The sequence below is a fragment of the Triticum urartu genome, chromosome 2A, assembly GCF_056163025.1.
Source record: "Triticum urartu cultivar PI428250 chromosome 2A, HENAU_Tu73, whole genome shotgun sequence".
NCBI lineage: Eukaryota > Viridiplantae > Streptophyta > Magnoliopsida > Poales > Poaceae > Triticum > Triticum urartu.
Genome location: NC_141874.1, coordinates 681771989 through 681799882, shown reverse-complemented (window position 1 = coordinate 681799882; position 27894 = coordinate 681771989). Strand labels below are relative to the sequence as shown.

General features: G+C 48.3%; 1 protein-coding gene and 1 long non-coding RNA gene across 10 annotated transcripts; both read right to left on the bottom strand.

Annotated features, from left to right (window-relative positions):
* Positions 1–342: 342 nt before the first annotated feature.
* On the bottom strand, positions 343–10517 carry LOC147986697 (uncharacterized). Of its 9 annotated transcripts, XR_015617374.1 has the most exons (14): positions 9268–9512; positions 8986–9149; positions 8512–8585; positions 8174–8277; positions 6117–6220; positions 5706–5749; positions 5537–5579; positions 4960–5096; positions 4791–4844; positions 4044–4118; positions 3750–3890; positions 3520–3589; positions 2957–3130; positions 343–1325 (listed from the first exon to the last, which is right to left on the bottom strand). It is a non-coding gene; the product is annotated as an uncharacterized LOC147986697 (long non-coding RNA). The 9 variants fall into 9 exon arrangements; XR_015617372.1 differs by lacking the exon at positions 4960–5096 and having other exon boundaries at positions 8986–10517; XR_015617378.1 differs by lacking the exons at positions 8174–8277; positions 8512–8585; positions 8986–9149; positions 9268–9512 and having other exon boundaries at positions 4986–5073; positions 6117–8114.
* Positions 10518–13505: 2988 nt separating this feature from the next.
* LOC147986696 (uncharacterized) lies at positions 13506–14506 on the bottom strand. Its single transcript, XM_087542116.1, has 2 exons — positions 14255–14506; positions 13506–14153 (listed from the first exon to the last, which is right to left on the bottom strand). Exons 1-2 carry the CDS (start codon positions 14504–14506, stop codon positions 13506–13508), a joined length of 900 nt encoding a protein of 299 aa, XP_087398242.1.
* Positions 14507–27894: the final 13388 nt, after the last annotated feature.

The following is a 27894-nucleotide window of genomic DNA, read 5'->3' as shown; positions in this document are numbered from 1 at the left end:
CAGGGGCGGACATCTTCACAAGGGGTTCAGGCGGAGTGAGACTGTAAATGAAAATAGGGGGAGAACACAAGGTGTGAGGCATGCGGGGGCGTACAGCCTGGTAGACAAGAATCCCGCCCAGCAAGTTCGAAAATTGAACACCGAGGAGGAGCTGGGCATGTTTGGACACATGTTCATGCCGTGGCCACATGGACGGAGTATTCTTACATGCATAGTTTGTCAGTCTAGGTGCAGACCAGCGATCAAGCAAGCATTATGAAAGGTGGCAATACATAGGGCACCGAATGGAAATTCTTTTTTCTTGATGTCATTTTCGAACGAAATACAAATGAACACCCGCAATTTGACAGAGCTGATGCAAGTTTTTAACACATGAAAGTGGTCACGTTATGTGCGGGAAAGAGAGATACAGACAGTCGTGACAGCAGCTGATCGTGAAAAGTGCCACCAGGATTATCTGAAATAGTTCTACTGATTAATGGATGAGCACTCAACATTACAAGAGGCTACAGAACTATTATGCCTACGGAGCCGACTACAAAAGAATTCAGATTTTTCTAGATGGAAATCTGCTCCAAGGTTGCATTTTCAACAACATGCAGCACCACTTTAGGTTTGTTGCAGGTGTTCTTCTTGTGTCCACCAACCCCGCAGTTTGAACATTTGGCCTCTTTCCTTTCTTTGCAAGGGAGATCACCTCTCTGCGGACATGTAGTACCTCTTGTGCCCAGCTCCACGGCATATACTGCAGAAACGAGTATGTTTGCTTGTACCAGAACCATCTGGAGCTTTTCCGTTCGTTGCGTCCTTTAATTTTTTGCTCTTTGCGCCTCGATCATCATATGGAAGCTTGTCCCTGCTGGTAGTAGGTCTACCTGGTTTACGTTTTCGTTCTGGAGGCTTTAAGCCGATGAAATTTCTAGCTGCACTACCCTCAGCATCGCTGTCTTCATGACTTTCTGCTGCATGCATTGGAATCAACTCTTTGTCTTTCCCCTTACTAGATGACCCGGTTGCGCCAATGGCTTCCACATGTACTTGAAGGCCTATAAAAGGTGTTGGTTCCACTGTCAGACCATTTGGAGTAGCCCATGTAGTTATTATCTCCGGAATATCTTTGCTTTCATTGGTCCATATGACACACTTGTAGAACCAAATATCAGGGAAATCACCAACGTGATAGTTGTTCTCTAGCATGCAACAATGACTCGGGATGTCTTCCGTTATAGGTGGGCTGTTGGTAGCCCTGTATTCCTTATCTCATCTCTCCGAGAGAGAATAGGAGATACTGCACCAATATACATGATGAGAGGACAGCAAGCAACCTGTGGTAGACAGAACAAATGGCTTAGGAGGGGGAAACAGAAATGAAAAGACTGTGTATAATAATCATACTACACATAGGATAGGTTAACTATGCCTGCAATCACCATGAATAGAATTAGCAACAACTATCTATCCATTACTTGAATGGAACGTAGGTGAATGCATCTCCAATAAGAGAAGAATAATTAGTGGGCACACATGTTTGCACTTTACACAGGTAAGTAATTGGATCAGGTCATCAGGTTTGCCAGTGAGGTTAGAACAAAAGTTTGGTATCAAAAATAACTCAACACAATTGCAGAGGAAAGGTTTTGTAAGAAAGGTACAACACAATTGCAGAGGAAAGGTTTTGTAAGAAAGGTACTCTGTGTAAGTAATTTCTTCTGGTCAACACAGATGCAAAGCAAAACTGTGAAAACATCTGTTTTATCTTGGTTTTTAGGCCTATTATCCAACATCTTGGTTTTAAGGCCTATTATCAAACAGCCTGTGAGTGTCACAAAAACAGGGAAGTAGGTAAAATATGGGAGTTATTCAACTAAGTTTGGCAATAGACAGTTTATTTCCAGTGAAAAATACATCCTCTTGGTTTTTAGGAAGATCCAACTTACAAATAACACCGAGCATACGTCCATAGGAAATACATAATGACAACCGGCAATGGCGCGGAACGCAGAACAGAACAGATGGTTTAATACACCTATCACAGATCCTTGCACCTAGAGCAGGGAAACAGTTTCAAGTAAAGAAAAGCGGGAACGATTGTTAAGCAGGTATTTTTTTTTGAGGATGTCAGCTGCAGTCTCCCAAAGCATAGGAACAACATAAATTAGGGGTTCACTAAGTGTATTATGTTAACAATCTGGTCTCACATACATAGCCTAAGTATATACTCACAGGCATGTTCCTTAGTATATAGCTAATAACAAAGAGGCATTGTCGATCAATTAAACCAAAGTTAATAGTGCAGCATGTTGTCTGTAAAGTCAAGTGATATTGCAGTTTTTTTCTGGGATAAAAGATGGTGTAGTCTTCTCCATGGTCTTTAATTTTCATCTGTCAGGCTATGTATACGACGTTTTGGTTGACCTGCACTTCAATTGATAGTTTGGTAAAGCCTTGTACTAAAGATCAGAAAACAAATTGGTGGTTAGCATGTACTGCTCCAATAAACCTGGATCACCTTCTGAATGAAAATGCACCTAAAGAAAGGTGTATCGCAATTTCTAAGTCCACTCTCATTCATGGTATTCTCCCTGGTGATTTCTCCAGATGTTTCAGTACAGATATTTGGCCAAATATGTCCACTACAAAGCTGTTATATGACATGGACCACATGGTACATTATCACATATATTAACAAACTATCATCAGAAGATTGGATGCAAACCTCCTAACATAAGAAAATCTTTTGATCTAAGTGCTTTAGAGATAGTTGAAGCGTGTTTCTTCTAAGCCAGTCAGCAAATTGGCCCTCACAAAAGAGCTAACATAGCAGAGATAAAAACTAATGGACTGAAGACAACCTCAATTAGGACCTATGAACCTCTCAGATGTCATGGAGGCAAACTATCATATACAGATCATTGCCAACGTTTGTCTTGAATGTAAGTAGGACATTCGTACCAACCTCAAGTCCTGTTTTCAGGAGAAATTTCTTGCATCCATGCTTGAACAAGATGCAGACGTCATGTGATTGTTCATCATACTCAGTCCTAGCTAGTGAAGCGCTGCTTGCCAAACTGTAGTCCCACCAGTCCGTGCTTGGGATATTCAAACGACAAGCTACTTCCTTTGGTATTTCCTGGGTGACCATAGATTACACACAAAAAAGAGTGAGTGTTATGATCCCAGTTACGAAAATGGCACAAGAACAAAAGGAGAACAACTGAGAAAAATAAATGCATCCTATAGGGCGAAATAAATCGAAAAAAGTGTATGCAACAGAATGCATGTAACTCAACCTAAGGTGACCAGATCACACATATTTAAATATGTGAAATTGAAGTCGGCACAACAATGAATTAGATACGTGAAATACATGTGTTCAGTGAAGTAGCTAAAGAAGGTGAACTCGTTGTGAGACAGGCGATATATAGGTAATAATTGAAATAGTTCATAAAGTGAAATTGAAATAGGCACCCAGTACGAAAGACCAGGAGTAATAGAGAATTCTAAAGAGCAAACACCAACCTTGGTAAGCAGAGCAGCAAACGAAGAGCAATCAGATGACAAGGTGAGGAGATCCAGTCGAATGAAAAACCTAGCACATGTCATAGACAGAATCAGCAGGGTACAACGGAACACAAATGAATCAAGAGAGTGCATTGAAATAGCAAGCAGATGGGCCACTGAATTATGCAAACCATAGACTTATGCCGGCAGTTACCATGAATGTATAAGTTCCAACAATAATCGCATACCTGTAGCAGAGACACAGCCTCAAGAAACAATACTCCTAATGAATGTTGTCATATTTGTCCATAGTAAATAACCCATTGCAGCAGAAACCAGAAGCCAACATCAGTGCGGTTCGCAAGAAGAGGAAGCCATTCTGTTCATGCCTAGCACAACAACAAATCAAAGACAACCTACTTTACATGGCAGAAAATCCAAGTAAGAAAATCTAATGTGATATCTAACTATATGGATACACTTGAGTTGTTATAATTACATAGGAATTTAGAAATGGCAAAATTTAAGCAAGAAAATCACACCTGGACTTTTGTAATCACTTAGAAATTCAAACTATTGCTTTTCCTGTAGAGGCCCTATAACCAGAATAATCATTGCTGCCCAGAAAATCAAGTAAAGAAAACTTTAGTAGATTCATGAAAGGCAGATGTCAAGATAAAAATCTGACATAACTGTCCAGATTTTGTATCAACCAGTCATATATATACAATCATTTTGCCTCTATAAACAACATTGTAATGGTTGATTTATCAATCTGCGCAATTTTAAATTACAAACAAAATATCTAAGAGTAAGCTCTGATTGATGTATTTTAGAGAAGTTCATTTCAGCGAAACTAAGGAAGCAAAGGTCTGAAGATTTTGGCATTCTAAAGGTCGTATGATTGTGTAAAACTTACACACCTAAAGAGATTATGTAAGCACTAACCAGCATGAGATGCAAACTAATCAGGCATGATAAATTTATTTGAAGGAGAAAGCAAACCATGACAACACTAATCGGACAAGATATACAGAATCAGTAAATTCAAAATGTTCTTTCGATGAATATTGCAAAAGTGGTACCAAAAAAGGGCAGGTTCAGGTGCGCAATTTCTATGGCATGGCAAGCACCAAACAAAAAAATAGAGAAAGAAGTAACTTAATACTATATATACCTCATTGTGTATTTGGACCCAGTTATATAGAGAAAGAGCATATGAGAAAAGAAGTTTATCTCATGAAACAAGTTAAATTATCAGTACACCAAGGAACATCAATGGATAGTACCTCTACACATGATCTGATTGATGAAGCCTGCAATTGCCAATACTCCAGAGAATCCTGCAATGTTTCCATAACGTGAAGGTTAGGACAATCAACACACTTCTTTTTGCGAGGAGGCAACTAACACACTCTGTATTGGAAGAAAATGTTCAATTCAAATTTTAACTGAAACCTTGACCGAGGGAAGTGAAACACCACCATATAATGCAGTAACCAAATCTTCACAAGATGTAGCTTGCAGACGTAGTACCATGAACTACATGAACAAGTCGGGCCGAATAACCATCTAGTTCCAAAATTACATCAGACCTGTTTTAGAATTAAGATATTCACGAAAGGCTAAACATCCTTTACTTCAACAAAAAAATGGAACAAAAAAGGTGTGTTGCCTACACTTTTATCAACAAAAACCGCTTACTCATTTATTCACCGCACATAAGCAAGTAATCCACTAATAATAAATCAAACTTGAAGGACTAATTGTAATTAATTGGTTAGGCTGGTTCGCAAGAAGAGGAAGCCATTCTGTTCATGCCTAGCACAACAGCAAATCAAAGAAAACCTGCTTTACATGGCAGACAATCCAAGTAAGAAAATCTAATGTGATATCTAACTATATGGATACACTTGAGTTGTTATAATTACTTAGGAATTCAGAATGGCAAATTTAAGCAAGAGACGACACAAAAGCAGGCAAGATGAATATGTAGCAAGAACTAATTAAGAACGCCAATTAGAGCACATCTAACCTTGCAAATTGATGGAACTGATGCCGAGTGAACAAGCAAACACCTGGACAAGCAAGGAAACAAGCAACAGAAAAGGTTTGAGCTCACAGCCATTTTATCAAACAGGACACGAGCAAGAAAGACCATGCAGCCAGAACTAATGAAACAAGCCGATTAGAGCACATCTAACCTTGCAGGTTGACGGAACGGATGCTGGGCGAATGAGCAAAGCACCTGGATAGTTTTAAAATATATTAACATGGGGGATACAAAACCATTTAGTAATATCCACTTGGACTATCGAACTACAAGATTGAATCAATGAAACATAATAAGAATTGCAGAACCCAATTTACACCTTTTACACGAACTAAAGTTAGCAGTTTAGGTACTAATTAACCCTAGGGCATACAAGAACATTTAGCCGAAGAACTGAATCAAGGAAATTTTTCTAGTAAGAAAAGGAACGAGGGAGTTTTACTACAACCATATCAACCTACAACTATAAAGTGAAATTAACACGTAATTCGGAAGGTGATCACGTGGAAGCGCAACAACCATAACAGACCATATTTCATCTAATCAAAATTAAATCACCAACCTTCTATCAGCTTTGCATTGTTCACCCGCTGCAGTTGCATAAGCCCATAGATTTGGTGCAAGCCAAGGTCTACACGGAGTCACATCGCCAGCATTCTTAGATAGCTAAACAAACCATAAAAAAGAAACAGGCTGTGAGATAACCAGGGGAAAAAAATAGAACCGAACACAATAGACTTAAATATGTTCCTAAAGAGGAATTATACAGCCTCAAAAATATATACACATGAAATAATATTATTTATTTGACATGTAGTACAAAAGATACGACCCGGCTGCTTATCTAGGAGCACCTATACGAACCGAGTTTCAACACTATTTTTCCAGCCCATATATATAGCACACGGTACTTATGTACATGTCTTGCAAAGGAAAGAAGCTTAAATCCCAGTCCCAATACATCCAAAACTACATCGAGCTACATTTCGTCAACAAATCACAAAGCTGTAAAGCTAAGATTAGATTATAAAGACTATAGCCCTCCTTCCCCCAAAATGTGGCCAAATTCAGGCTTTATTATTCCTCAAAACTAAATGTCAGACCATTTGAAGATCACAAACAAATTTACTTTCTTAGATGCACCAACATGTAAAAAGTAAAAACACAGTAAGCATTCAAGTACAAAGTTGTGCTCTTACACTGATATGCCCAAGATTAGATCTCCTTAAACCTTACGTTACAATGATACACCTCTAGTATGTGAAACTGACAATCCTACTGAACATCATCATTATGTCCGTGGAAAAAAATGAAATGATTATAGCTAACTAATGCACGTTGTTTATTAAACTTAAGGGCCTCCACGTCCCATGATAAGGATATTAAATCTTCAAGCATGTCCTGATTCTTTTGTTATAAATAATGCCTCTAAGTAACAGTTTAAGGAGTAAATAGCATAAAACTACTACTTTACAGGCTAAGGTTCCAAAAAACTACCGGCTTTTAATTTTTCTCAGATAACTACGAAGTGGGTGGTCGGCTGTTTCAAAAAACTCTAATCGTCCAGTGCTTTACTATTGATCGTGATTATGACAGTTGGGCCCGGCACGTAAGGAAACTGATTGTTTGACCGTTTGTTTGACCGTTAACTGACATGTGGGGCCCATATGTCAGTGTCTCTTTGTCATAATCTAATAAAAAAAGTCAATAAAGCATTTGGGTCCCTGTAAACATTTTTTTAAAGCAATCAGGTCCCTGTAAAAATTGAAAAAAGCAATCAGGTCCCTGCAAACTTAAAAAAAAGCAATCGGGTCCTTTGCGTGCTCAAGCTCGAGAGGAGCCGCGCCACCGCAGAGCTCCCTCACGCGCCCGTCAGCGTGCAGTACGCGCCGCGGCGGACCTCCCTTCGGCCGCCGCCTCCTCCTGCCGGCGAGCTCCGCCTGGAGCCGCCGTGAAGTCCCAACGGCGCGACCTCTCTCTCTCCTCCCTCTTCCTGGGCGCGGCGGCCCGAGCCCGAGCCCCTGGCCATGGCGCTTGGCTCGCGGCAGCGCGTGCTCCTGGGCGCGTTGGCCTGAACCCTGGCCATGGCGCGCGGCGTCCCTTGGTCCTTGCTCCTGGGCGCGGCTCGTGGCGCTCCTGGGCGCGGTAGCCCGTGCTCCTGGGTGCGCTCGCGGCGTCCCTTGCTCGCCTTGCTCCTGGGCGCGGGGCGCGGCGACCCTTGCTACTGGCGCGAAGCGCGGTGGAGGTGTCCGTCAGTGAGAGGTGCAGGTGCTGGAGGTCGGGCCTTCGCCGGGAGGAGGAAACGGAGAAGAAAGAGGCAGGGAAGAAGAAAGAGGCAGGGGGAGAAGAAACGGTAGGAGTTAACGGTCAAACAAACGGTCAACTAATTAGAGCTCTGGCGCATGGGGCCCAGCTGTCATAATCGTGATTAATTGTAAAACACTCTGTCATCAGGGTTTTTTGAAACAGCCGACCACCCACTTGATAGTTATCTGAGAAAAATTAAAAACCAGTAGTTTTTTGAAACCCTAGCCTGTAAAGTAGTAGTTTTATGCTATTTACTCCAGTTTAAGAAAGGAACGAGATAAGGGGTACCCATGCTCTCCATACAATAATTACCTTCCATCTATGGTATTTTTCTGTTACTGATCAAACCATCTTAAAATAGTAGTGCTGGACGCCACTTTCTGTTTAACACACCAAGAGGAATCCAACAACTACACCTGCAAGCAATAAAAGATGGGTTAAAACTTAAAAGCTCTTCCATCTAAGCAGGTATCCAACAAAAATCAGAAAAAACATATAAGATGGTCAAATTCCTTCAGGAAATCGGTGAACCAGATTAGAGCAGATTGATAGGAGTATCTGTACCTCAAAACTAAACACATTCTTCATACCAAATAATTGCAGTAGATGCAGCAGAACCAGACGGCGAGCTGAATAAGTGTGTGACCTACCGGTGGCCGCCATCTGGGTCGGGCCCCTCCTCCCACGGCAGCAAATCCTCGCGGCACCACTATGCATGCTAGGCCTGAAGTGCGACGGAGTTAGGGTGGTGGACAAGAAGGGTGATGCCACAGCGGACGGCGAGGCTGGGTCAATAACATGCCATCATATTTAATTTTATATTGGCAAAAAGGAGATAGAAATGTAGCAACCTGGCATAACTAATTAACTATTCTAATTTAAGGCGGATGATTGCATGTAATCACTAATCCTAAGTAATCAACAGGCTAAATAATGGAATGAGAAGAGGAATATGAAATAGAGCAAGAGACAGAAACTTGAAAGGAAAAAAACACTCGGCGCTTGCAGGTGAAGAACATCATATAAAATGGATAGTCACCAATCAGGAAATGTACAAAATATATAATGGAATTTCTTTGAACTAACTACAATACATCGTCTATGAAGCAAGAGTGAGAAAATACCAGGAACAAGATTAGTGTAGTAGTTCTCTGGCTGATACTACACAGGAGCTGCTGCTTTGGCAGGAACTCAAGGGCAAGGAGAATAGGCGCACATGCTATCTGGAGATCCTCGGCTGGCCGGTCGAACGCGCAGCCACAGCCAAATTTCACGAAGATACAAGATGCTAATATAAGATGGAAGCAGCAAAGCAAAACTTTCATTCACCAAATGAAGTGTCTTGACTTTGGTTGCTCAGGCAAAATTTCTTGTCAGCTGTTGCATGTTCAGCTGGTGTCACCAACCTCGCATATTCGTTGTCCTTTATGTTTTGCCCAGAATGCTCAATTCCATTATTGCGTGATGCCACAGCTGAAGAGCTTGGCATTCTTGCGACCGTCTTACCGCCTCTGTTTGCAAGCCAAGAAATATTAGGAAATAAAACTGATAAGGCACACAAGCAAATCTTATTAATTTGTGTCACATTTGTAGGATTACGGTTGACATGTGACTACCCTTGTCTAAATTAGAGTTGCACAGGCCCAACTCCATGTTATTTCCGTTACAGCATATTTACACACATAACTGAACATGCACTCAAATGAACTGGTTTGGCGGCATGGTGTAGTACTGTAGTGTAAGTGTGTAACAAACAGTCGCTCAATCATATATTCATAGTAGCATGGATGTGAAATTGGATACAGCATTAGATTCTTCTCAAAGAAAAATTCTGAGTAATGTTACTCATATCCTAGTCAAATTAGGAATGGAGATCTGTGCTGCAAGGATTCCTAAATGAATCATAGGCTCATGAAACACCTGTTATCTTTAAAACCATAATACTTGGCCACAGGGAACGCAAGCAACGATGCAAAGGAAATGAAATTATGTAATCTGAAGCCAATATCAGAATGTAACATACTCATAAGCTGCCTGAATCGTTCTTGAATCTCATTCACCTTTCTACACCCTTGGATCAACATCCAACCATTTTCATCACAAATCCCAACCTCATGCCACATATCAAACTAAAAACTGCAGATATATGTTTGCTAAGGAAACTGAGATTTACGTAAAGCTTGGACTTTAGATAACTAAGAATGAGGAAAAACACATCATTAAGTACTAAGAATTTCAAAAAGATCGTTTCTCTTTGCTGTCATTGCTCCTAAATTCAGAATGGTCATACCGAAAAACACTCATTCTTTTAGCACAAACTAATGGGATAGCGCGAGTGCCTTGTCCGGGGAGGACGCCCGGGCCTCTGACGATGCCATCGCCAACTCCACGGGCTGAGGCCGAGGCCGAGGCCAAATCCAGGCGTCCTCCTCCTCCTCGCTCGTCTGTGACGCGGCTAGCGACACTCCTCCACTCCACCGCTTCGACCTGGCTGCTCTTTCCCCTGCCGTCGTCCTCCTCACCTCCGCCTGCTCCTGCACACCCACGACCGATGAAGACCTCGCCGCCCTGCTCTCCCATGGTGGCAACCAGCGCCCACCCTCGGCGGCGTTGGATCGAGAGGCGGATAGAAGGGAAGGGTAGGTAAGGGGCGTGGTGGTGGTGGCGGTGGAGAGGGTGTGAGAGCAACTTCAATGGGGCGACCCATTTCGTCCGCCCGCGTCCGTTTGGGTCGGCGCGGATAAAAGTGGCGGCTCAACGCGCCGACTCAAACGGACGCGCGTCCGTTTTTCGTCCACGGGCAATCCATTTCAGGCCCATTTTTGAGCCGGATTTGTGTCGACGCGGACACGAGACGAACGCGCGCGCGCCTACTCCTCCCCCCGGGCCCGCCCGTCGGTGCCAGCCACAACCATTTTCCCCCATTTTCTCAAAAACGCTCCCGCCAGCGCGCACCCCCGCCCCCAACCAGCGATGGAGGACGTCATCGACCTCGACGCCGCCGCCGGCCTCGCCTCCCTCGCCTCGTCCGGCGCCGTCGCCCCCTCCGGGAAAGGCAAGCCTCGTGCGGCGCGCAAGACCGCCGCGGCGACCAAGCCGAAGAAGGCGCTGACGCCCGAACAGCGGGCAAGGGAGTCGTCCAAGAGGAAGGGCCGGAGGCACGCCGCGGACGCGAGGGATGAGGCCGCTGCGCAGGCCGCCGCCGCCGCCGCGCAGCAGGAATTCACGAACGCCCGCGTCGCCGCTGCAACGAGGGAGGCGCTCTACATGCTTGGGGTAAACCCTAGCCAGCACAACCTCGTCCAAGCCGCCGTCGCCGCGGCCAGCACCGGCTCGTCGGCATTTCCTCGGATGGTGATGCCCGACTCACCCCGCGCATCGGCTTGCAACCCGGTCCCCGGCTTCCACGTCTACCCGCAGGCCTCCCGCCTCTCCGGGGAGTGCTCACCCGACATGAGCGTGGTCGCGCCTCCACACCCGCGCCCGCGCCCATCGACCTCAACGCCACCTCGGTGGTCGGTGGCTCGTCGTCCGGCGACATGAGGAAACGCGCGCGACAGACGCCGGCCGGCGGTCTCCCGGACGCCCGCAACCTGTTCGAGGAAATGTCGTCCGCCGTCGACGAGGACTACATGCAACACCTCATCTTCGAGGGTGGTGCGCCGGGCGCTGGATACGATCCCGAGGAGACGCAAAGCCAGGACGGCCGCGGGGCGTTCATGCCGGCCGCTGGCTATGATCCCGATCAGGCGGCCTTCATGCGTGATCAGGTCGGCGTCGACCTGGACGGCTTCCCCCTCGACCACGAGTTCCCGGACGACTATGGGCTAGAGGAAGAGGACGAGTGCGACATCGAAGTGGAGCCTTTGTTCGAGGACGAGCTCGCCAACCAAGCCGTCGGGCCGAAGCCAAAGCGCAAGAGCAAACGCACGAAGGTGTACACAGCTGCCGAGGACAAGCTTCTATGCGAGTGTTGGCGAGACATTGGACAAGACCCAAAGATGGGCGCCGAGCAAAAGCATTCAACCTTTTGGACTCGTGTGCACCGTGAGTTTCATGAGCGCAAGAAGTTTCCACCCTACCAATTTGTGAGCACGCGCGGGTGGGTATCCATTTCCAAGCGGTGGAGGGTGATCCAACAAGAGTGCAACAAGTTTTGTGCCACCCTTGAGAGCGTCAAGGCCCGCCCCGTGAGCGGCATCGGCGTGCAAGACATGGTATGATAGCAAGCAAGTCGGCCTCTTTTGTGCCATCAAGATCATTCGTTTACATCTTCATTTGCTATCACTTGCCCATATGCTTGCATGGAAACATTTTGTGGGCATTTCAAGCTTTGGAGGCATTCAAGGTTCAACACAATGGCAAATGCTTCAACCTCTCCCATTGCTATCGGGTCATCAAGGACGAAGAGAAGTTCAAGGCACAATATGTCGCGCTCAAGGCACGTGGGGGGAAGGGCGCCGTGGAGGATGTTGGGAAGGGCGAGCCGGCACGACCGCGGGGGAAGACCAACTCCAAGAAGGAGGACAAGCGAGATGCGGCCACCAACGCCTTGATCGCAAGCGTGGACGGCATGATGAATAAGAAGGACTCAAGGGAGGAGGAGCGCCGGCGTTTCAAAGAAGAGCAAATGAGTGCTTTCATGGAGATCCAAAGGATGAGGCTTGAGCTTGACGCCGAGAAGCAAGTCAAGATGTTCGAGCTCGAGGCCGAGAAGCAAGCCAAGATGCTAGAGATCGAGGCCTCCAACGCCAAGACAAAGGCGAAAGAAGTGGCTCTTGCAAGCATGATGACGGGGTGGAGATCATGAAGGTGGATCTCAACGCCTTGTCGCCAAGGAAGGGGCCGTGGTTCGAGAAGATGCAGGCCGACATGCTCAAGTTCCAGGACGACTGATCTATGGCGTCGAGGGCCATCTTTTTGTATGCCGGCAGGTGTGCCGGCATGACCACGGGAGCCGCGATGGCGTGGTTGAACTCCAAGTCCCACCATTTTGTGTGTGCTGGCATGTGTGCCGGCCGGCTGGCGAGCGAGTGCGCCAGCATGAACTGTGGTATTTTCTGAAGCCGGCATTGTATGCCGGTGTTGGCATGGTGCCGGCATGAGACATGGCCGCTGGCATGATCGGCCGCGGGCCTTTTTAAATTCAAAAGTTAAATGCGGACATGAAATGGGTCGGCGCGTTGGGCGCATTGCCGACCCAAATGCAAAACTGGGCAGACGCCGTGCGGACGGCCGACCCAAACGGACAAAAAGCGGACAAATGCGCCGTCTGTTTGGGTCGCCCTATTGGATTTGCTCTGAGGAGGCGAGGAGAGGCGGCGGCGACCAAGCGAAAGGGAGGGGGACGTGGGGCTCGAGAACAGGGAGGGATTGGAATTAGAGCATCTCCAGCCGTTGGCCCCCAAGGAGGCGCTAAAAATCGCCCCTGGGGCGCACCGGCGCTAAACCTCGTGCTGGGGGCGTGATATCTCCCAGTTGCGGCGCCCATGTTTTTTTGAAAATTTAAATTCCGGCACAAACACGGCGCAAATCCAACCAAACTTCGACGAGTTCGTTCATATTTAAAATATTTTTTTAAAAAGAAAAAAAACGCTACTAGGCTGCTCCTCGCCGCTCCGCGCCGCCCACCGCCCTTGTAGTTCTACATGCTGAGGAGGCTGTAGAACCGCGTGTAGTCGCCACCGCCGTCGTCGTTGTCTTCGCCGCGGGCGCCGTCCCTGCTGCAATCCTCCCCCGGTTGGCGCGGCGGGTTGGACGGTCCGGGGGCGTCCTCGTCGTCGTCGCTGTCGAGGATCACGACGCCGTGCTCGTCCTCGCGCCCACGTTTGTGGGCGACTATCTCCTCCAGGGCCCGGCACTGCCGGACCATCTCGTTGCGGAGGTAGTCGTCCCGCGCCCACTGTAGGGCCTCCTCGTCGGAGAAGCCGCGCCGGGCTATCTCCTCGTACTCCACGGGGAGGCCGGGCTCCGGCTTGGGTGCGACGAGGACGAGGCGGCCAGAGGCGAGGGTGGAGTCGCCGATGCGGACGCAGGAGCTGCGGGTGCGCCGGCTGACAGGCGTGTCCTGGGGCTCCGGCTTGACGGGGCGGAGGCAGGGAGAGCTGGACGAGCGGCCGGACAAGGAGGAGGACGCCCCGGGCTCCATGCACCTCGGTGTCCACGAGCTCCCACGTCGGCGAGAGAAGGACGGGGGAGCGGGGTACTCCAGCCTCGGCGTGTTGCCGCCTTCGATGTGCTCGAGGACGGCCTCCAGCGTGCGGCCGGGCACGCCCCACCATCGGCACCGCCACTGGAGTTGAGCCTTCCAGAGGGCACGACGCCGTTGGTGGCCTCGAGCTGCTCGGCGTGGCGGCGGCGGAAGTATGGCTCCCAGAGCGGGCTGTCGGGGACGTACCGTGGCCCTTCCCTCGCCGCCCGCGACAGGGAGGCGCGGATACGCGCGATCTCCGCACGCCGCGCCGCCCTGGTGGGCGGTGGTGGCACCGGGACCCCGTCGGCGCTGATTCTCCATGACCCGGGCATCCGCATGTCCGGCGGGACCGGGTACTCGACCTCGAAGAGGAGCCGAGCTTCGTCCTCGTGAAGGTGGCGGCGGCCGAAGCCCTTCACCGCCGCGCCGTCGCCTGGGAAGCACTCGGCCATGCTTTGAACTGGAGACGGCGAGAGGAGAGGGAGGAAGGGGGAGAAATGGCGCGTCGGCAGTGGAAACTCTGTGCGTGTCACCGGCGCGCTGGGGGTCGGCTTATATAGGCGGAGGCGTCGCGCGTACGCGTGGTGGGCGAGGGGACGCGCGTCGTCTCGTCTTCACTGCGCCTTCCGTGAGGCATCAATGGAGGAGGCTGACCGGCGCGGCAGCGCGCGTCAGCTTTGGCATTGATTCGCTGCGGGAAACGAGGCGATGAGGACGACGAAGCGGCGAGAAGAGAACGAGTCGCTGGCAAAGAGGGTCCGCGGCTTTTTTGCGCCAAAAACGATTCACCCGGCGCCCCCAAGCGCGCCGGGTTCGGGTTGGGTACGCCGGCGCCAATTTCGGCCCGAGGCGGCGAAAAATATGCTCTTGGGGACGTGACTGGGCCAATTTTTCGACGCCGGCAACCGAAAAGTCGTCTGAGAGGGCTTGTTGGGGGCGTGGCTAGGGATGCTCTTAGGTTTTCACCGCGAGCTGCGCACATCCTATACCTTAGATACGCAAAGTGAGAGGAAAATCCACGCCATTCGTTGGACCCACATGTAACGAGACCCATCGGTCATCCAGCTTTCAACCCAGCGTAGAAGGTGCAACAGACTTGACGGTCCAACGACTGCCAGCAGCAAAAAATGTACGACGATAAGAAGATCGAACGGCTCGCAAGGTGAAAATCGGTCAAGTGCGCTAGAATGGCAGGTTGCCTAGCCATGTTGTTTGACTAGATGACCTGTCGCGCCATTTGGTGCGAAGACGAATTTGAACCAAGAACTAAAAGAGATTACTTTGCTTTTTTTTGTAGCATACGATGTTGATATATACTCTTTTGTGAAGTGTTGTGGATCAGTAATAGTATAGAAGTCAGGGGACTACATATCTTGATATATACTCTTTTGTGAAGTGTTGTGGATCAGTATAGAAGTCAGGGGACAACATATCGACTCCTATCTTCTCTTAAAACAAAAAAAAAACATATCATTTCCTCTCTTCAGAGCATCTCCTCGGGTGCTCTGTTTGGCGTGCGACGAATCCTGCACCACCACCGCCAAAGCCAAGGTAAGTGTTATTTACATAGCAGAAAAATAATGCATGATACGGTTATATAGACATCTCTAGGAAAATAATGAATTGCACATGTAGATGGAGACTAAAACGAAGAAGGTATTAAGAATCAAGACAGAAGGTCTGGTCATAGTATCTATACTCAGCCAGGAGTCTCAAATGAAGTACCAGCCCTGACATAGTTAAGTTTCAGTTAAAATATCACGTAAGAACTTTTCAACTGAACTTAAAAGAACATACTGAGACTAACCATTTGACACCCACTGAGAAGGTTCTCATATAGATGGACCCACGAGACAAACTTACGACGGGTTAGACCAAAAACAGGAAACATTTTCCTGTCAAAGGTATTTCAGAATTAACGGGAGGAAAACACAGAAAAATTACTGCCTCTCGTCTTGTCATAATTACAACTGTTCTACTATCATCAAATGGTGGACGGCCAGCCCTCCCACACATCTATGAATGACTAAAAAAAGATGCTCTGTCACAAGCAAGGGCACTATCACAAACCATTGTTTCCTATCTGAATTACAAAACATAAATTTTTAACTAAACGTAATAATGTATTACAGGATAACCAAATCAACTTGCATGCATGAGAAAGAATTTAGTGTATCCAATCATTTGCAGCAACAAGACCAACTTATATTATTCAAAGGAAAGTCAACATATAAAAATACGGATTTCAGCAAGGACTGCGCTAAATTTATTAACCTGTGTTTTAAATTTATATTCATTTGTTAATCAGGTAAACAAATAAAAACACCTTGAGCAACAGGCATATCAATAAGGTTGGAAGGGAAAAAAATACACAACAAACTACTTGGCGGTGCATATCCTTTGTTTATTAAGATGCTATTTTGCAGGAGTAACTGAGACTTAATAGCACACCTTCAGCACCATGGATGTCGCATATTATACATAAGATCCCTCCTCTTCGTTGCTACAAAATGCATGAAGAGCAAAAAATATCATAAAAGAGAACACAGGGCAGGTAGAATGCTGTCATATTAAAAAAATAGGTTCTCAGAAAAATTATGTCGACTTATCACTACTGTATGTGCAGGTAAGTTAGTAACTTGAGTTGTGACCTATGAGCAAGTATATATCTCAATAGCAGCTGAAAAGAAGTCAATCTCTGAAGATTCTTGCCATATGTATCTCGGCTAGATGTCTTTGCTTCGAGCAAATCTTTCAGTCCTTTCATCGCCGTCACAACTTTTTCAGCTTTTCACTGTAAAACCTACGTGGAGCAGGGTAGCATAACTAAGAAAAGAGAAAACTAACAATTTTCTGTTTCTGATTCAAAGATGGGAGTTTATGCATCTCAAAATTCTTGCCATTTGCATCCCTTCTTCAGCCATACGGTAGCTGGAGCGGAGCCCCTGCCATCAACCAACTCCGGTTGGACCAGCCCGCAAAAGCCCATGCGCTAGGATTACAGCCATGACAACTAAAGACCACAATGATCATCACTTCTAAACACCTGACATGGTGTGAGAATTTAGGAGCGGATAGCACGTAGGCATGAACCACAGTTGTATAGATGGCTGACAGGGTGGTCAGGGACGACAGACTTGCTAACGGCTAGGAGCAACAACCAGTTAATTGTAGATAAGAAAATAGTTAACTTTTAAAGAAATTATGAAAAAATTGCAGTGTCATGCACAGCCAGCAAAAATAAACAGCTAACTAAGAATTCATGGAAGACTTATCCTATGCTAAACTAAAAGTTAGTTAGAACTATAAACATGCAAGCTCTTACATTACTTCGAACTGCTAACCTCAAATATGAGATCATGAAGAATGAATGACGTATGGTGCTGACTGCCAATATGGTAATACATGTATTTGTTAAGGTACCTATAAACTAAAGGCAAGAAAACTGACAATTTTGAGATCAGGGAACCCATTCTGAGTAGGCCTTGTACCAAATCAAATGAAAAAACGAAAATTATGCAGGAGAATGGATCTGTGGTTGCCGGATTCGCCGCCCATCATCTACAGGTTACAGAGAGTACCAAGAACCTGTGTGAGTGTGTGGCAGGCACCACCACACTGGCACACCATTAGTCACGGTCCATGCGTACAGTTTGATCTGCTCAGCCTCGCCACCGCAAACACCCAACACAACCATTAGAACTCTACAATCCTTGCAATTATTTTAAATCCTAAGAATGCAAGAAACTTACCAAAACAACAGATTGATTAAAATGCTTCACCCATGGTCTTGGACTCTGGTGTCAACATACTCCTCAATTGACTTCCTCTGTCAGTCAAACCTGGAACGAACAAACTAAATCGCTATGGATTAACATGATTGAGGCAAGCACTGAGCGGAGGAGTGAAAAAAAAATCCATGGCCGCTCACCTATCCTTGGTCGGGTGACGAGAGACAAGCGCAACTTCCTTGCATTCTTCACCCCATTCTGCAATTAAGGCATTGTCAGAGAGTAATTCTCTCGCTATCATGTGCTCGTGAGACGCCCCTTATAATCTCTTCTATATCATAAATTTTTCATGGTTTAATTAAAAAAAGCAGTAGCACATAATGCATATTATAGATTCTATAGAGCAAACATACCTGTAGCAGCGAGGGACTCCACAAACAGTTGCTAATGCAAATGGAGCTGTTCTATCTGAACCAAACACCAATAAATCTGCAAAGCAATCAACAAACACAAGAGCCAACTCCCTCCACCCTCCCTCTCAAAAATTGGTCAGTAAAACAAATGGAATAGTCATCAACGAGCATCATGCACATGCATGCATCAGGTTTAAAGGAAGACAAACATGAAAAATTCACAATGCTGGTATTAGCCACGAATTCATCTGCAAACTGATATAACATCTAAACTGTAGAAAAGTATATACTGGTTCAGATCGCAAGCAGCAGGGTCTAAAGAGGTACTGATACACATTATTTTTTAAAGGACAGTATGTCTTTTCATGGTGCAATCTGCTAATTCAAGCTACATAAGTTTTATGGTTCGGAAAACCAAATCCATTGTTCCGAATTTACATCATACACAGAACGTGCCAAGGCATGGACAATCAATTGAACCGAGACAATAGGTGAAACAAAGACTTGCAAAGCAGGCAGGACGAGAAGGAACACCAACAAAAAAAGAACGGAATCCATCAGGGCACAAGCATTTCATCGAATAGTAGGGCAGCAAAAAAAGGTGGGGCTAATTTTCTCAGCTCACTGCCGAAGGTAAGATTCATGCAGGGACCTACCCGAGAGGCAAACAGCACAAAACCTGCAGAGGACAGAAATCTAAGGACTAAGGCCAAAGAAGAATTTGAGGAGGCAAAGGAAGGATGAACATGGAAGAAATACAAAAGCAAAACAGGTTTAGGTAACATATTCAAGTGTGATTATTAATGTATCATCACACACTACCAAATATAGTTATTGACTCGATAGCTGGACCTACCTGACATATCAAGAACAGCCTCAAATTCTGAAGAAGTGAGGCATCATCAGGGGGTAAGTATGCCAATCATCATATCCTCACAATTGATGTGGACTTTTGCTCTTGCCAACTAAACTGATAACTTTGTGTCATCTATTAGATACGGGAGGTAATAGGACAACACCAAAAGTACCTCTTCTCGAGTTCCATTCTCGGTAGTAACAAACCGGGAGAGAGAAACCATATTATTTCTATTTCCTTGAAGTACGAAAATACTGCAGTACTGTGAAGGGAAAATTCACAGAACCTGGAGTGCTCACCTAGGACTTAAAAAACATCTATTGCTGCTCAACCTGTCCGCACCATTCTGAAACATCCACTCTCTGCAGCAAAAACAAAAGGAAACCACCAAACTGAGTATTGCGTCAACCACGGAACAACAATCTAGAAAGGTAATGGAATTGAGAGCATGCCCCTATGAAGCTCCCATTTGAACAATTAAACCAGCAGCTCCAAAATTGTACATCATTAAACCCCGCTTCCTGCAAGCAATTCATCAAGCACTCCATGAGCACAAAAACTGAAGATATAATTTGATCAAACATTAGATTCCTAATCACTAAAGTGCACAACAAGAGTGCATATGGATTTGAGAGATCTAAACATCAAAATGGGCTACAACAGGAGAGAGTTGGAAAAGAGTGGGTGGAGAGGATAAGCATACATGCAACAGAGCATGAATACTGCCCACTGTCACCATTGGTATAGGAACCTCCTTGACATCAAACCCTAGAAATGAAATAATTAAAGAGGCTTTCCTATCTATTTTGTACCTATAGGCTTTCCTATTCTTGTCTGTACCAATATTTGAAGTATATGTATGAGCGGCATTATTTAAGAAGATCAACACACATCACGTTTTGTATAAGAGGAGACAACCATTGCCCAATTGGGCAACAACCATCAGCCTGATATAAGAGGACAATCAGCCTGCACCAGAGCATGAATACTGCCCGCAGTCACCATTGGTCTTCAGTGGTGGAGACGGGAATACGCAGGCAACAATGATCTGACACATGAAACTAAGCACTACCGGACTCGCGGGCTATGCCTACGGCCACGGGCCGTCGGCATAGGCCTGTAGGCCGTCGGCATAGATCTATGCCTACAGCTGCCGTCGGCATAGATGTCGTCAGCGTAGTTTGTCAGACCGTCGGTATAGTATAGCCGTCGGCATAGGGGCCTATGCCGACGGCCTGCCGTCAGCCGTTGGCATAGTATAGCCGTCGGCAGTGTTTTTCGTCTGACGGCAATGGACGGCGCCGTCAAAAGCGCTGACGAATCACGCAATGCCACGTCGCAGGGCTATGCCTACAGCAAAGCCGTAGGCATAGATGAATCTATGCCGACGGCTTTGCCGTCGGCATATCTCTGCCACGTGGCAGCTCCTGGGTTCTCCTAGCAGCAGGGCTATGCCTACGGCAAAGCCGTCGGCATAGATTTTGATATATGCCTACGGCTTTGCTGTAGGCATAGATGTGCCACGTGGCAAGCCCTGGTAACTCCTGGGCGTATATATGCCGACGGCTTTGCCGTAGGCATAGTTTTTTTTTATTTTCCCTGTTTTCTCTTTTCCAATTCATTTGATAGCATTTCAAAACAGAACAATATGAAATTATGCAGAAATATGACAATTCATCATGTAAACATAATCAAGTTCATCTAAACATACTCAAGTTCACCATCATCATCTAAACATACTCAAGTTCATCACATCATCTAAAGATCATCACCGACGGAAGTTCATGAACATAAAAGTAGTGGAAGACATGAAACATGATAAAAGTAGGAATATGAAAGGCATGACACGATGGCCACATGAACGGAATCATCAAGCAAGAGCACCTCCGCCAAAACCGCCATCACGACCACCACCACTCTGCCAGATCGGAGCGACTGGGGTCGACGGAGCAGGAGTCGAGCCACCGGTCCCCTACATGTTTCAGAAAAGATTCTAACGGTAAATATGATATGATAGTGTTTCATGAACGAGAACTAGTTTGCTAGTAGTTAGGCAAATGTACTAACCGGACCATCACTGCCTAGTGCCACCCATTCATCGAACGTGGGCACGTGTGGGGGTTCTCCCGCAGGTGGTGGTGGGGGTCCCATTTGTGGTGGATCCGTGCGGTTAGTCCAAGACGCCAACATAGCCTGAATGTTAGTTAAACAAGCAAACTAGAAGATCAGAAGGAATGAAAGTGCAAAAATTTAGCTTGGTATTAACCACATTTATACTCTCTTCCATTTCATTCATCTATCAAAAGTGCATGTATATCAAAAGTGCATGTATATCAAAAGTGCTCATGATGGACCTACCCCGTGTTTTGACTTAAAGACGCCTATAATAATCTCTGAAACTACAATTAAGATGCCTACGTATTAACCAAAGATGCCTACAAACAAAAATGTCAGAAATTATACAATTGAAAAGATGCCTACAATAATGTCTAAAAGTACAATTAAGATGCCTACGTATCACCCAAAAATGCCTAAAAAAATGTCTAAAAATCTGCAGTTGAAAAGATGCCTGCATATATCCAAAAATGCCTACAATAATGTCTGGAACTACAATAGTTCCTTGGAGATAAACTGAGGCTGCTAGGTATGAAAAGGCCAGCCCTACACTTACACATGCTCATTTACTCTCAGAGAGAAGTGGCTATGCTCAAGTACTGCACTTTGCTAAATCTGCACATCTACTGAATTAAAAAATAGATTAAAAAATAGAAAAACCAGAGCAACCCTACTATTGCATGATTTCATCTAAGAAACCTTCGCTAAATCTGTACGACAACAGATATCTGAAGCAAAAAGGTAGGAACAAATCCCAGCAGAGATTATAGAGCAAACTTTTGACTGAACTTAACTGATTTTTTAGCAGCACTAAGAATAGCATGAGGGGATTTGCAGAAAAATACAGACTTGTACTACCACATATTGTAGAGATATCATTTGTAACTCCCGCTTATAGTAACAGATCAAAAAGCTAGAAGAACACAGCGTATTGCCTGGAAAAACATATTCTATTGCCTAGAAGATGGCAGGTGCTCTCTTTGTTTTTCTTCAGTTGATATAAAATGTAGGCAAACACAGCGGACATAATTAGGAAAAATAGAAAAACATGCACTCATAACTCCCGCTTGTTTTTTAATGTTTTTAATAGTTTATATTTTTCCTTCTTTATGTTTTTTATGTTTTTTATTTCATATAGATTTTTAAGGTTTTTTATAGTTATATTTTTCCTTTTTTATGTATTATTATTTCATATAGATTTTTAATGTTTTTTAACCGCTCGGCCCTCTCCTCTCCCGGAACCACACAGAGGGGAGGGGAGGGGAGGCGCCGAACTCGAGCAGCTTCGTCCGCCGAGGCCGTGGCCTGGTCGCGGGTCTGGGAGCGCATGGCCGCCGCCTCGCGTGCTCGATCTAGAGCTTAGTAGGTCAGCTGAGTGAAGGGGGAGGGGGTCGTCAACGGTGGGGGTGGGGGTGGGGGCGGCGGCGGATCCAACTCCGTCGGAGGGAGATGGTCTGCGCGGGGACACCTGGGAGCAACATCCGGGCCAAACCCACAGCTACATCACCTCCGTGTAGACCCGACGTGTCCGTTTCCCCCCTCCACGTGCCGGCAGCAGCGGCGACCGTGAGGGGGGCCACACCCCGGAGACGCGTGTCGCCTCTTCGGACATGCCACAACACCACCCCGCATGTACGAGGGGCTGGTGCGACGCTCCGGTGGCATTGCTACCCCCAGGGCCCCCGTCCCGCCTAACCCTGGAGCGGTTGACCACGAGATCTAGCCCTTTGACTTCCCACGGGCGGGCTTTGACCAGTGGACCTCTCCACCCGGTTGTGTCAGGTCAGCACAGAGGGAAACCTAGGAGCAACATCCGGGCCAAACCCACAGCTACATCCCCTCCATGTAGATCCGACACGTCCGTTTCCCCCCTCCAGGTGCCGGTGGCGGCGTCGTCCGTCAGCTAGGAGGCCACGCCCCGGAGACGCGTGTCGGGCGTTTGCAACCGCCACAACACCTTCAGACTTGTGAGAAGCCATGTACGCAAGATTGGCGGCATGCTAGCCCACGGAGGCCGCCGGCCACAGTCGTAGACATGCGAAGGGCAATCTGCGTAGAGGGAAGTGTTCAGATACCTCTCCATCACCAAAAATTATGAAAAATTACCATCGTTCCTATAGCACATGTGCCCACGTCATGTAAAAAAGTCATGATTTTATCGCGATCCGAGTATTTAATAATATTCACGCCGGACCGTTACCGTAGAACGTCTACTATTGTGTCATCACCGTCTGTGAGGAGGGCCACACCCCGGAGACGCGTGCCGCCTCTTCGGACATGCCACAACACCACCCCGGATGTATGAGGGGCCGGTGCGACGCTCCGGTGGCATTGCTACCCCCAGGGCCCCCGTCCCGCCTAACCCTGGAGCGGTTGACCACGAGATCTAGTCCTTTGACTTTCCACGGGCGGGCTTTGACCAGTGGACCTCTCCACCCGGTTGTGTCAGGTCATCATAGAGGGACACCTGGGAGCAACATCCGGGCCAAACCCACAGCTACATCCCCTCCGTGTAGACCCGACGCGTCTGTTTCCCCCCTCCAGGTACCGGCAGCGGCGCCGTCCGTGAGCTGGGAGGCCACGCCCCGGAGACGCGTGCCGCCTCTTCGGACATGCCACAACACCACCCCGCATGTATGAGGGGGTGGTGCGACGCTCCGATGGCATTGCTACCCCCAGGGGCCCCATCCCACCTAACCCTGGAGCGGTTGACCACGAGATCTAGCTCTTTGACTTCCCACGGGTGGGCTTTGACCAGTGGACCTCTCCACCTGGTTGTGTCAGGTCAGCACAGAGGGACACCTAGGAGCAACATCCGGGCCAAACCATAGCTACATCCCCTCCGTGTAGACCCGACACGCCCGTTTCCCCCCTCCAGGTGCCGGTGGCGGCGCCGTCCATGAGCTGGGAAGCCACGCCCCGGAGACGCGTGCCGGGCGTTTGCAACCGCCAGAACACCTTCAGACTTGTGAGAAGCCGTGTACGCAAGATTGGCGGCATGCTAGCCCACGGAGGCTGCCGGCCACAGTCGTAGACATGTGAAGGGCAATCCGCGTAGAGGGAAGTGTTCGGATACCTCTCCATCACCAAAAATTATGAAAAAAATTACCATCGTTCCTATAGCACATGTGCCCACGTCATGTAAAAAACTCATGATTTTATCGCTATCCGAGTATTTAATAATATTCAAGTCGCACCGTTATCGCAGAACGTCTACTACTGTGTCATCACCGTCCGTGAGGGGGGCCACACCCCGGAGACGCGTGCCGCCTCTTCGGACATGCCACAAAACCACCCTACATGTATGAGGGGCCGGTGCGACGCTCCGGTGGCATTGCTACCCCCCCAGGGCCCCCGTCCCGCCTAACCCTGGAGCGGTTGACCACGAGATCTAGCCCTTTGACTTCCCACGGGCGGGCTTTGACCAGTGGACCTCTCCACCCGGTTGTGTCAGGTCAGCACGGAGGGACACCTGGGAGCAACATCCGGGCCAAACCCACAGCTACATCCCCTCCGTGTAGACCCGACGCGTCTGTTTCCCCCATCCAGGTGTCGGCGGTGGCACCGTCCGTGAGCTAGGAGGCCACGCCCCGGAGACGTGTGCCGCCTCTTCGGACATGCGACAACACCACCCCGCATGTATGAGGGGCCGGTGCGACGCTCTGGTGGAATTGCTACCCCCAGGGCCCCCGTCCCGCCTAACCCTGGAGCGGTTGACCACGAGATCTTGCCCTTTGACTTTCCACGGATGATCTTTGAAAAGTGGACCTCTCCATCCGGTTGTGTCAGGTCAGCCCCGAGGGACACCTTGGAGCATCATCCGGGCCAAACCGACAGCTACATCCCCTCCGGGTAGACCCGATGCGTCCGTTTCCCCCCTCCAGGTGCCGGCGGCGGCGCCATCCGTTAGGGGGGGCACTCCCCGGAGATGCGTGCCGCCTCTTCGGACATGCCACAACACCACCCGATTGTGGTAGGTCATCCCATAGAAACACTTGGGAGCAACGTCCCCTCCGTATAGACCCGATGCGGCTGTTTCCGCCCTCCAGGTGCCGGCGGCGCCGTCCGTGAGAGGGGCACACCGCGAACGTGAGGCGGTCACACTCCGGAGACGGGTGTCGGGCGTTTGCAACCGCCACAAAACTTCTGTCGGCATAGCTGTTTTTGATTTTAATAAAATATAAGGACCTATATTCAAAAGAACATGACGGCCCATTATTAATGTGCTCGAAAAAAATACAAACTATATATATATATTCATAATCTATGGAAAAAATTACAAACTACATATATTTTCATATAATACATAAAAAAGCATAAAAACATATGTAAAAAAATGCATAAAAACATATGTAAAAAGACATAAAAACATATGTAAAAAAATTAACTATGCCGACGGCTTTGCCGTCGGCATAGAGACGGCAGGGTTTAGGTGGGCGCCGTGCCGCGGATCGGTGACGTGGCGCCTATGCCGACGGCTGCCGTCGGCATATCTACGCCGCGGATCGGTGACGTGCGGAGATATGCCGACGGCCGCCCGTCCAGACCGTCGGCATAGGTTTGACGGCGTTAGCCGCTGGTCACGGGCGGGGTCGCCGGGCCCACAGGTATGCCGACGGCTGCTGTCGGCGTGTCTGCATCTAGGTCGACGGCTGTTCTGTGCCGGCGGCTGCCGTCGGTGTAGATTGGGGTAGCCCGACGGCCTGGATAAGCCGACGGCCAGGAGTAGGTTGTCGGCATAGCTCCAAGTAGGCCGACGGCAGCCGTCGGCATAGTTTTGGCCGTCGGCGTAGGACCGTTTTCCGATAGTGAAGCCATTGAAATTGCAGAAACATAATAGATAGTTCGTGGGGGTTGAGGGGAGGAGAAATACAGTTGTTGACATGCAACCCTGGGACTCCACCAGTAGGAGCTGGATGTCACTGCCCTGGTCCGGTGGTCCCCCATCCTGTGCACTATCCACGACACCTTGAACCAGAAACACGCCCCTGACCGCACGAACCAAAGCCGAATCAAATCAAGGCCCTCTTTGATTCGCAGGATTTTCAAATCGTAAGTATAGGGTTGGAGTGGCATGCACACATGAATCCTACAGGATTAGCATGGAGTGTTTGATGGCACAGGAAAAGCAAAGGAATTGTAAAAAGAGGTTGGAGTGGATGTTAGATTTCCTATGAAATGTAGTACAAAAGATTCCATAGGAAAAATTCCTATGGGATCCAATCCTATGAATCAAAGGACCAACATAGGAAAAATTCTTAAGGATTTCAATCCTCCAGAAATCCTATAGAATTCCTTTGAATCAAAGGAGCCCCAAAATCGCGTCTTCTTCCTCCAAGATCGCATCAGACAGGCAAGCAGACAAACTTCATAGCACCGAAGGAGACGACATGGCGGGATGACTTGAGAGAGATGGGGATCGTACTGGATCCAAAGCAACAGGTAGCCAAGCTGTGATAAATCCATCGACGGCGGCTCAAATCCCGCGCCGGCCAGACCAATCCATCGACCGGAACGCATCACGGGCCCCGCCGCTCGGTCCCCAGCCCGTGCCGCCGCGGACGTCCCCGCCGCACGGGCGGCATCCCCGAGGGGTCCCCTAGTAGGCGCGGCGTGAGGGGCTGGCCCGGAGGGGCGGCGACACGGCGAGCCTGTCGGTCGGGAGCCTGGCTGGGGCCGGCGGATCCCTCCATCATTGCCGCCGTTCGGGGAGGGGCGCGGCCCCAGCCGACGCGAGCCGGGTTGGCCATGGCGAGCTGGACAGGCACTGCGACCGGATTTGGTCAGATGCTCGCATCCATGCCACACCGCCGCGGTGCGGCGTGAGGGGCTGGCCCGGAGGGGCGGCGACACGGCGAGCCCGTCGGTCGGGAGCCTGGCTGGCGCCGGCGGATCCCTCCATCATTGCCGCTGTTCGGGGAGGGGCGCAGCCCCAGCCGACGCGAGCCGGGTTGGCCATGGCGAGCTGGACAGGCACTGCGACCGGATTTGGTCAGATGCTCGCATCCATGCCGCGCCGCCGCACGCAGCGATGTCGCCGGTGGCATCTCGCACCTGGCCGCAGGCGAGTGAGAAGGCGGCGGCCCGATAGGCCGTGCGGCGGAGGGTCAAGGAGCAGGGAGGCGGGACGGCGTCGAGTGCGTGGGGCTCAAGGAAGGAGTGGATTAGTCCTTTTTGCCCTAGGTTTTCGGGAGAGCGATTGGTCGTGGCTCTCCAAGCGGCTCGCTCGCCCTCGCCAATCGGGAACAACCCACCCTCATCCATTCATTCACGTAGCCCTCAAATGAACCCACCCTCTGTTTGCTGACCCTACAAGCTCACGACCCCACCTGTCGTACCCTCTTGAAGCGGTAGCCAATGTGAAAAATAGCGGACGGTTGTCCAGCCGCCACCAGCTAAAATTTCACTGTTGTAACTTCATCGGGCGGTCAAAAATGCCTCGCGAGCACAATGGCCCTGGAACGGCGGGTACTCTAGCCTTGTTTATATGTTCCGATTTGAATGAATTCTGTCTTCAAGCTCCATCCCGTCGCGGACGTTAGCCATGGGCGTCGGTGTATCCATTGCTTTCTTCAGTATTTCTGATGACCCACAAGTATAGGGGATATATCGTAGTCCTTTCGATAAGTAAGAATGTCGAACCCAACGAGGAGCAGAAGGAAATGATAAGTAGTTTTCAGTAAGGTATTCTCTGCAAGCACTGAAATTATCGGTAACAGATAGTT